This window comes from Microtus pennsylvanicus, chromosome 11 (assembly GCF_037038515.1).
Source record: "Microtus pennsylvanicus isolate mMicPen1 chromosome 11, mMicPen1.hap1, whole genome shotgun sequence".
Taxonomy (NCBI): domain Eukaryota; kingdom Metazoa; phylum Chordata; class Mammalia; order Rodentia; family Cricetidae; genus Microtus; species Microtus pennsylvanicus.
This window is the reverse complement of record NC_134589.1, coordinates 4201959-4212565: the sequence shown is the minus strand read 5'-3', so window position 1 is coordinate 4212565 and position 10607 is coordinate 4201959. Positions and strand designations below refer to the sequence as shown.

Below are 10607 nucleotides of genomic sequence, written 5' to 3'. Positions count from 1 at the left end.
GTTCCAGTGTGGCAGGGTGGTGGGGAGCAGGAAGGCTCAGGCACCCTTGGCATTTGCTGGAATCCTAGCCGAGGAAGGTGCCCCGGGGGATGGCGTGTTGGGGAAGTACCCACCTTCACTCCAGCTGGACAGGAGGGGGGCAGAAGGAGAGGCACTGCCCTGGTGGGGTGCCTCAGGGTTCTGGGTGTCCAGGGGGTACTCTTGCTCTGAGGGGTGTAGCCCATTCCAGCCCTTGGGAGCTGAGACACAGACCTATTCTGTCAGGAGCTGGCCAAGGGCTTGTACTGCTACACCCCGCAGTCTGAAACACTCATCTCCTGTCAGAGAGTGGGAAACTGAGGCCAGAAAACCCAAGAACAGACAGCAGATCCCGGTGACACTGTAGTTTGGCCGGACCCCTTGGATTCTGCTTTGTTCCCTCTCCCAAGGGGAGGCTGATGGGGAGGAGGCTTAGGGCTGGGTGGGAGGGTATAGTCTAGGTTCATTGTCCAGCCACCAAGTGGGTCACTTATGAGTGCTTCCAGGCAGGGTGGATGGTCAAGTCTCAGTCCTTGTTCTGATGGGGGGGGGGGGGGAAGAAGAGGGGCTGCTGCCCTGCTGGCCTGGAACTTCCTCTTTACAGCACCAGCCAGGAGCATGTCTGAGACTGGCCACAGCTGGGTGAGCTGGGGCCATGCCTGGCTTGCCCCTGGGTTGCCTGCATAGAGGAACTTCTGGAGGCAGAAGCTCGGCCTGGGGATTTGGCTGCAGCTGGATGGGTCAGTTCACAGGCCCCTGCAGCCTACTCCCTGACTGGAACAATAGAGGTGGGGGCTGAATCACCTCTGGCCACGTGAGAGGGGGTAGACCTGTGTTTATTTACTGGACGGTGGACAGCTGTAGGTTAGGGGCTGCGCAGTACCCAAAAGCCCCAAACAGCCCTGATCCTGGTGCAGCTCTTCCTGAGTCTGGGATGTGTATTAAGGAAGGGAGTGCTTTTCAAGGCTTGGTCTTAGCAGTGTCCCCAAGCCACTGATTGCTTCTACAGATGTGGGAAGCTTGCAGGGAGCAGGGGAGTCCTTTGCAGGGTTTCATGTGACCATTGAGGGCGGAGGACTGGGGCTGATGATAACTTCCCTCCCAGTTTGTGTTCTGGTTTTTGCCATTCCATGTAAGAGCACTGCCAAGTGTCCGAATAAACCATCTGCAATGTGTATTATTGGGTGGGGGAGGGAGGCACAGGGACAAAGCCTTACTATGTAGGCCTGAACTCCATGCCTCCTGTCGCAGCCTCTCTGGTGCTGAGATTTCTGGTATGCATCACCAGGGCCAGCCTAGGATTCTTCAAAATAGGTAACAGATGCTCATTCCTCATTGTGTAGAAGGGAGAACACACACCAGTGTGCATGTTTCTGGCCATCAGTAACGTGCCCTGCATGCGTGTGTGCGTGCCTGTCACAGACATCCTGCGTGTGTGTGTGCGCGCGCGCGCGTGTGTGTGCGTGCGTGTGTGTGTGTGTGTGTGCGCGTGCGTGTGTGTGTGTGTGTGCGTGTGTGTGTGCGTGCGTGCGTGCGTGCGTGCGTGCGTGTGTGTGTGTGTGTGTGTGCGCGCGCAGTCTGTCATGCCCTGCGGCTGTAACTGCCTCCTTCCTAGCAGGGTGTGGGCTGGCTCACGGGGAGCTAGAGCAAAGTTACCGCCTCTCCCTGTTGGGCTTTGTGACTATTTGCTGAGGTGTCTGCCTGCTGGAAGTTAGCTTGTGAAGTCCAGCCCCACTGGTGTGGTGGCTTTAGGGTCCCAGGTGACACTGGCTAAGACCCACACCGTGGCTGCAAAGACCTCCACAATTGCCTGAGGGGATGCGCCTGTGTACGTGGGCATGGACTTACTGAAACTAGCCGAGGCCTTTGCTCTGACGGGGCAGTCTCCTTAGTAACTGGCCCAAGTGTTTGTGTCCTGTTTCACAGTTCACTGGGCAGCTGGACTGTGCTGCCCGGGGAGGCGTTAGCAGCTCAGAGCTGATGTGAGCAGACAGCAGGCTCCAGGGGTACCATGTGTCTTACATGGAGAGAAGAGAGACAAGTGGGGAGCTTGCACACATAGACAAGAGCCAGCCAAGGCCCCCAGACAGCAGACTCACCCTTCCGTGTGAGTGTGCCTCAGTTCCTGCAGCCAAACGTGGGCCAGCTAGGAAGCCTCAGGGCAGCACAGGGCTCACTACCCTGCCTGCAAATGTTCTCCTCTTCCCTTCCCTCTCCCATGCCATGGCTGCCTCTGGCCATCTCTCCTCTGATGCCTCCATAGCTTGAACCATAAGGATTTAGTGTCTCCTGGATGCAGGCCTCACCCCAGCCAGTCCACACATTATAACAGCAGCCTCCAGATGGTTGGGAGATGGGCTTTCCCCTCACTCCTGGGGGCACACAGGGAGAAGCAGACGACACCTGGCAGGTCCTGTCTCAGTCTCTCAGTCGCTGGTGCCAGGGGAGCCGACCACAGTGAGGCTGGGTGAGAAGAGGCTTGCCCAGGCAGATGGGTATAAGGCAGGGGTACCAACCAGCCACCATGGAGACAGATGACCCATGCAGATCATTCAATGATTGGGAAGGCCAAACAGAGCTTAAACTAACCCTCCAGTCCCTAATCCTAGAAACTCTGGGAACTAGTGAGGGATTCCTGCTGGCTTAAGGTACTAGCTTGTCTGGGGAAGTTCTTGTCCAGCAGTGGATTGATGCATATTGCCTGTCCCTGAAGGCATGTGGGAGAATAAAGATATTGCCTGTCCCTGAAGGCATGTGGGAGAATAAAGATATTGCCTGTCCCTGAAGGCATATGGGAGAATAAAGGAGAAGGCACGGGCTTCGTGCTATACCAGCACCTCAGGAGACAAGCTCTGGGGCCTAGGGGACCCCAACACCAGGCCCAGAGATATCTGGAGTCTTCTAAGGGGTGAGGGGAGAGACAGACAGTCCTCTGCTGCAGGCTCCTCCTCTTTTCCAGTGTACTCGCTGCTGCCCAAACTGTCCACCATGCTGATGTCCCCACCTGCACCTCTGATTGTCCTGCACACCACAGCAGCTTCTCTGCAGCCCAAACTGTCCGCCACGCTGATGTCCCCGCCTGTGCCTCCATCCTCCTGCACACAATGGCAGTTTCTTAGCTGCCTCTACCTGGAACTGGAGTTACAGTTGTGAGCAGCCATGTGGGTGCTGGGAATCTAACCCAGAGTCTCTAAAAGAGCAGCCAGTGCCCTTAACCGCTAAACCATCTCTCCAGCTCCAGTACTGAAATTATTATTTTTTATGTATATGAGTTTTGTCTGCATATATGTCTATGCATTATATGCGTGCCTAGTGCCAGTGGGGGCCAGAAGAGGGTGTCAGATCCCCTGGTACTGGAATTAGAGATGGTTGTGAGCCACTGTGTGGGTGCTGGGAATTGAACCTGTTGCTTCTGTTATGTATTTAGCTGGGACATAAAAGTACAAATACAGCTCCTTCAATACTTTATTTTATTGGGGGAAGGGTCACTTGTTCATCCTGGCTGCCCAGAACCAAAATAACCACACAGAAACTATATTAATTATAACACTGCTTGGCCCATTAGCTCTAGCTTCTTATTGGCTAACTCTTACATCTTAATTTAACCCATTACTATTAATCTGTGTATCGTCACGTGGCTGTGGCTTCCCAGCAAAGTTTCGGCATGTCTGACTCTGGCAGCGGTTCCATGGGGGCTCCCTGACTCTGCCTTCTTTCTCCCAGCATTCCATTTAGTTTTCCCCGCCTATCTAAGTTCTGCCCAGGCCTAAAGCAGTTTATTCATTAATAGTAATCACAGCACACAGAAGGAAATCCCACATTATTATTTTACAGTCCATCTCTAATAACTATGCCAGTCACACAGGATCTGTTTGTTTGGAGATAGGGTCTCATGCAGCCCAGGGTTGATTCAAACTCTATATCTGAGAATGACTTTGAACTTTTTTTTTTTAAAGATTTATTTATTTATTATGTATACAACATTCTGCCTCAATGTATGCTCGCACGCCAGAGGAGGGCGCCAGATCTCAGTACAGATGGTTGTGAGCCACCATGTGGTGGCTGGGAATTGAACTCAGGACCTCTGGAAGAGCAGCCAGTGCTCTTAACCTCTGAGCCATCTCTCCAGCCCCCGACTTTGAACTTTTTTTAAAAAAATATCTATACAGTGTTCTGCCTGCATGTATGGCTGCAGGCCAGAAGAGGGCGCCAGATCTCAGTACAGATGGTTGTGAGCCACCGTGTGGTTGCTGGGAATCCAACTCTGGAAGAACAGCCAGTGCTCTTAACCCCTGAGACTTCTCTCCAGCCCAACCTTGAACTTTTAATTTCTCAGCTTGCTAAGATTACAGGTGTGAGTCAACACACCTGTTTATACAGTGCTGGGACTAGACCTGGGCTTACACACACCAGGCAGTCACGCTGCATGTCCCAGCCCCAGGTCTGCTTCCTGAATTCATTCCCTTCTCTTGATATTCAGTCCCTTCTTATCCCAGCCCTTGCCCGGTTGTTCCTGACTGAATGAGGCCATCACATGAGTGTCAGTGGAGGAATTCAGAGGCCGGAGTGGTGTCGTCATCCCCCAGAAGGGCGGGCCTCCACTAGGCTAATGGCTTGGACCAGCTTACTCCACACTTCAATCCTAGCCAGGGCACAGGGTTCCTGGTCCCCTGACCTCAGGGCCTCAACTGCCTCAGCACAAATTCCCACTTCCTCAGCGCCAGTTCCGTGTCCTGAGCAGACACATCCCGGTGCCACACGGCCCGCACGGCGTGTTCTGTCCAGGGAAAGAGCAGCACGCTCACAGCGCGGCCAGTCTGAGCCACCTCCTCAGCACTCACAGCCTGTAGGCGCTGGCACAGCTCTGCAGGAGGCTGCCCCGCCACCTGCACCAGCACCATGTTGGTCTCCACAGTGTCGGGATCCACGGAGCAAATGGGTGATGCCAGGTCCCGGAGTCCTGGAGCCAGACACAGCGGTGAGTACCCGAACCCCGGGGCCCAGCCTCGGCCGCCGCCGGAACTGCCCCTCAGGGAAGGCAGGAGAGCAGCCCAATTAATTATCTTGTGGGGAAATAGAGCCTGAGTGCTGATGTGGCATTTGAGAACATGAGTTGGATCCTGCTTTTCCACTTCTCTGGGTCTCAGATGTGGGGACATCATAGGATTGTTTTGAAATTTTAAAAAAAAGCACGGAAGACCCACATTGGAGGCTCCGGTCTGTCTTGGTTCCTGACTCAGCTGGCTGCATCCCTGTGTGAGTGCCCGAGAGTGCCCATGGAATAGGGCCTGGTGAGGCAGGAGGGCCCAGGGCCCATCCTAGAAGCTCAATAGAGGCTTCGGGGGGCAGATTTGCTGGGGCCTAGCTCTGCTGCTGCGGACATCTAGGCCCAGACGGTAGGGAGCGAAAGGGAGTGGGGCGGGGACTGGTCCAGGCACCTTTAGCGAATCTCCTGGCATTCTCATGATCCCTTGGCAGCACCTCCTCTGCCTCAGCCAGTCCCACCATGGCAGCCGCAGCCAGTACTCCAGCCTGGCGCATGCCTCCACCCAGGGCTTTGCGGAGGCGCCAGGCTTCCTCAATGAAGCCTTTGGCTCCACCGACCAGCGCCCCGACTGGTGCACCAAGACCCTAAGGGAAGAGAGGAGAGAACCTGGAGCCCATCCTGGAGGTGGGGAAGGTGGGGGCTGCGCAGCCCAGGGCCAGCGGGTCTGTTAGGCTCAGGGGTCCAGCTGTATCCTCAGTAGGGTACCCACACCCCATCTGCCTCGGGAAGGTCTGCCTACCTTAGAGAAGCAGAAGGATACAGAGTCACAGTGCTCCACCAGGCGGGCGGGAGGCACACGCAGGGCCACAGCTGCATTCATCAGTCGCGCCCCATCCAGGTGGACCCGTGCTCCGTAGGCGTGGGCCAGGAGGCGCACCTGGGAGCAAAGGTCAGAGGGGCCAGGTAGGGAGGGCATCTGGGCTTGGCATCCTAAGATTTTTTAAAATTATTATTCCTATTGTGAATTAGTCTAGGATGCTTCTTCACGTGGATATTTGCATGATTGCAAAGTCCTGTGGAAACCGGAGGCACTGAAGTCCCAGGAACTGGAGTTTCAGACGGTTGTGAGCTGTCTGATGTGGGCGCTGGGAATCAAATTCAGGTCCTCTGCAAGAGCAGCCAGTGCTTTTAACCACTGAGCCCTCTCTCCAGCCACCTTAAGATTTACTTTTATTTTAGGTGTATGTATGTGGGTATACGCCATGTGCGGCGGTGTGCCTATGGAGGCTAAAAGAGGGTATAGATGCCCTCCAGCTGGAGTTACACGTGGTTTGATCTAGCCAAGCTCAGGTCCTCTGGAAGAGCAGCAACCGTTCTTAACCACGGAGTCATCTCTCAGTCTCCCCAGAGCTCTTGAGGAACCACAAGGGGTCTAGAGTCAGAAGCCTGGTGGCTCTGTGTATTTGGGACCTGAGGAGTCACCATATGCCACCCATGTGAACTTTTCTATCCCCAGGTAGAACAGGATCCTGAAGCCAGAGTTATAAATCCTGGCCATTTTCAACCTAGAACCTATGACAGTCGGGTCCCTGATGGGCACCCATAGCATGTGTCAGAGGGGATTCATCCCTAGGGACAGGGACAGTTCAAAGGGCACAGGAAGTCAAGAGTGCCCTGGCACGGGGCCCAGCTGGGCAGGAGCCTACCTGGCAGAGGTAGTCGATGGGAAGGACCCGGCCCCCTGCGCTGCTGTGTGTGTTCTCCAGACACACAAGCTCACAGACTGGATGGTAGGAGTTCCTGAAACCCCGAGAGAGTGCCCTCTCCAGCTCGTTCAGGTCCAAGGTGCCATGGGGCATGTCTGGGAGGGGCTGGGAATGCACCCCGGCGATCTGCAGGCAGGAGAGGACACTGGATCATATGGGTCGAGTGGTACCTCCAGACAGGAAGTTTCCTCTGCAGCAGGGGCCACCTCTGGGCCCAGAGTCTTTGTTCTGAGCACACAGAGTCCTAGCTGGGGAGGCTGCCTGCCCCTTGCTGCTTAGAAAAGTTCAAAAACTTCTTTCTGGAGTGCTAGTGCTCCATCTTCCCACTAGGGGGCAGTAAGGCACCGAGGCAGATGAGCAAATCTGGGCCCAGGCCCTCCCTCCCATCTCCCTTGATTGCTTCCCTGTGCCTTTCCCTTTCTCCTCTCTGCCTGATGCCTGGGAAGCAGGTTCCTACCCTGGCATCCTGACTGGTGGGAGGATGTCCAAAGTCCCAGGGGAGTGGTGCCTGGTCCTTACCTGAGCCACCCCGCCCTGCTCATAGACGTGGAGGTGGCATTCCTGCCCAAGGAGGACCTGGGAACCCCGGCGCCGGCAGTGACCCATCACTGAGATAGATGGGAGGAGGGCAGGACTTGGAACTGGGTCCAAGAGGGTCCTACTGCCCCTGCTCAGCGTGGTCAGGCTGAGCCTGGAGCCCCAGTGAGCTTAGACTGTCAGTTAGGAAGCAGCACCCCTCCAGACGCTTCCCTGTCGCGTGTTAAAAAGGTTGGGGTGCTGCACAACTCTGGCGGGGCTTCACCGTGAATGCTGTGCGCTAACACTGCATCAGAGCGCCCGTGGCCCACTACAGGACACTTCCAGCAGGGGAGAGCGCAGGGGTGCAGGGGTGCTGGCCCCGGATCGGGCAGCTCTGGGCACTAGCAGCACCCAGGAGGAAGAGCTGGGAGTGGCAGAGACTTGCAGACCTTACTCCTCCCATTGCCTTCTGCCCAGGTGCCCCACTGGCTGCACCCAAAAGAAACCCAGGGACGTGTCTACCAGAGAGCTGCAGACCCCAGCTCCGAGGGTGGGCGGACACTCACCAGAGATGAGGTTGGCCATGGTGTTGGTTGGCACAAACAGGGTCTGCTCCACCCCAAGCAGCTTTGCAGCCTTCTCCTGCAGTTCTGAGAAGAGAGAAGGGAGGGCGGGGCCAGAATGCCTATCAACAATTGCTCAGAGCCGCTGTGCCCTGGTCCAGTTCAATGTGCACCCGATACTGGGTGTGATGGCGTACCCCGTCACTCAGCACTCTGCTGAAGTAGGACAGCGGCTTGAGGGCAGCCTGAGCTGCACAGCAAGACCTTGTTGTAAGCCACTCCCTCCAAAAAAAAAACGTGAATTTGCTCAGATGAGAGCCTGGGGTCTTAGGGGCAGGGCTTGGAGCCCATCCACCATCTGTGTAGTCTGTGGTCAGGTAACCATGTGCCATGTCCAGAGAGGGCCGGCCCTCTGCCAATTCTCTGCGTGCTACCTCCTCCTGGGCCGCAGTGCCCTGCCCCAGGCCACCGAAACTCCCTTGTGGTTTGGGCCTCCTTTCCCACCCCACCTCACACCTGTTTTTCTTCTTTTCCCATCAGCCCCGGCAGGTGAGGCCCTGCGGTTTCCCTGCAGACTTCCTCTGCACAGCACCACGGAGGAGTCTCTGGGGAGCTGCCAGGGCATAAAGGGTGCATCTGGTGAGCGAGCGCAAGGCCTGTCTAAAGTCTGTGGTGGCTTCCCAATCTAGATCCTGTCCCCAGAAGACACAGGTGTCTCCCTGCACCCTGAATGCTGACACTCTCCTCCTCCCAGCCCCAGCCCCCATGAGGTTCAAAAGACATCCGTCTGCTTAGACTCCCAAGGCCAGCACCTCCCCAGCCTTGATGTGGGGACCTGTTTACACCCCAGGTGTGGGCTGAGAGAGAAGCTCAACATCTTTGAAGTTCCTGGTAACAGCCACAATAATCCCTGGGCCCACGAACAGGCCTCCGGGGATCAAAGCGGTGATCTGCGGTTTATGTCTGGACCCACACACCCCAGCAACACTAGAGGTCACTTTAACAGTGCCTACCGACTCCGGGTGGGCTTTGGTTTGCTGTCTCCCTAAAGCACTCCCTAGGCTATGAAACTTTGCCCCAGGGAAGGTGCAGCAAGCCCACACACCCCCCCCCCAATTTGGTTTTGTCTTGGTGAAGTCAGTCAGTGAATGAAAGAGAGTAATTCCATCAATCAGGCCTGCCTCAAACCCTGGTTCTTCCCTGTTCCTGACGTGGGTTCTTGAGCTACTCTCTGGCCACCTCAGGGCCTTTCTTTGCCAGATTGGACAACACCCATCTGGGGAGTTGGGTGACAGTGGACAGAAGCCACCCGGTGGCCCTGTTAAAATGCAGATTCTGGCTCCCCGAGTCCAATGTGGAGCCCAAGAATCTGCATTACCAAGGCTCTCCCAGAAAACGAGCAGGGGCACAGGGTGCATAGGTGCATCCTCAAATGCCACCAGGCACAGCTCTGCGTCCACGCTGTCCTCCCTTCAGCACCGCGGACAGCGCCCCGGGGTCACCTCAACGACCCCTGCCCCGGGCTTGCTCGCCCGGCTCACCGAGGACCGTAGGGTCTTCGCCGTAATCGTCGTCTCCTACGACCGCCTCGGCCATGGCGCGCCTCATGGCCGGCCCTGGCCGGGTCACCGTGTCGCTGCGCAGGTCTACCACCTGGTCTGGGACCCCTGCCCAGTTCCTAGACCACCGCGCCCAGGGCACCTTGAGCCCCGGGACCACGGTCCGGGCCAGTCTGCGGAGCATGGCAGCGAAACTCGCCTTCCTTTCCCGCAGGAGCGGTGGACACTTTCTTCCGGGAGTGCGGGGGATCCGAGAGGCTGGGCTACTTTGACCCCGTGCAGACAGGAGCTGGGTAGGCCGGGGGCATTCTGGGAGTTGGAGTCCTCTCTGCAACGCTAAACATTGTGACTCCTGCAGCATGCTGGGAATTGTAGTTCATGTTCGCCGTGCAGCCTGAGAATTTGGGAGCTTTGCTGAAGGGGTAATCTTTTTTTTTTTTTTTTTTTTTTGGTTTTTCGAGGTAGGGTTTCTCTTTGGAAAGAGCTCTGGAGTCTGTCCTGTAACTAGCTCTCGTGGACCAGGATGGCCTTGAACTCACAGAAATCCACCTGCCTCTGCCTCCCAAGTGCTGGGGTTAAAGGCATACACCACCACTGCTGGGCAAGGGTAATCTTTTATGCAGTGCCATTCAGCGTGTACCTGGCCCTGCTCCCGACACTGCAGATTTAACTTAGTTAAGCATCCCTGCCACTAACTAGCCTGGAATACCGCCGAGCCATCTCTCCAGCCCCTCAGGGCCCTTATTTCACACCAGAGGAAACAGACTGCAGGCGCTGCTGAGAGTTCCTGATGTCCAGGAATCACATGTGGTGCCATGTTGACCCTAAAGAGTAGCTTTCCACCGTTGGAGTATTTAATTTTTCCCTTCTGAAACAGGGTCTCATGTATCCCAGGCTCATTCTGAACTCACTGTGTAACCTAGGTGACCTTGAACTTCTGATTGACTGGCTTGGGGTGACGGGTGTGTGGCACCATGCCCAGATTATGCTGTGTTGGGAACTGAATTAGGACTTGGTGCATACTAGGCAAACACTCTACCTAATACGGTACTTATCCAGCTCGCTCTCCCCCTCGCTCTCCTTTCTGATAAAATGAATTTAAAACCTTTAAAATTGTGTGTACACATGAAGTCACCCATTGGGTCCAGAAGAGGGCTTTGGACACCCTGGAGCTGGAGTTACAGGTGTGGGTGCT

The 10607-nt window shown here is 55.8% G+C and overlaps 1 protein-coding gene across 5 annotated transcripts; it reads right to left on the bottom strand.

Annotated features, from left to right (window-relative positions):
• Positions 1 to 3469: 3469 nt before the first annotated feature.
• LOC142859699 (uncharacterized) lies at positions 3470 to 9708 on the bottom strand. 5 transcript variants are annotated; one of them, XR_012912232.1, is made up of 8 exons: positions 9395 to 9708; positions 7857 to 7940; positions 7291 to 7379; positions 6712 to 6897; positions 5805 to 5942; positions 5457 to 5649; positions 4163 to 4978; positions 3470 to 3958 (listed from the first exon to the last, which is right to left on the bottom strand). XR_012912232.1 is itself a non-coding variant. In XM_075989971.1 (7 exons), the coding sequence occupies exons 1-7, from the start codon at positions 9594 to 9596 to the stop codon at positions 4695 to 4697; spliced, it is 1176 nt and encodes a 391-aa protein (XP_075846086.1). In that variant the 5' UTR covers positions 9597 to 9708; the 3' UTR covers positions 3476 to 4694. The 5 variants fall into 5 exon arrangements, 4 of the variants coding, with proteins under 4 accessions (XP_075846086.1, XP_075846087.1, XP_075846089.1 ...); XM_075989971.1 differs by having other exon boundaries at positions 3476 to 4978; XM_075989972.1 differs by lacking the exon at positions 9395 to 9708 and adding an exon at positions 8370 to 9381 and having other exon boundaries at positions 3476 to 4978.
• Between the last annotated feature and the right edge of the window lie 899 nt (positions 9709 to 10607).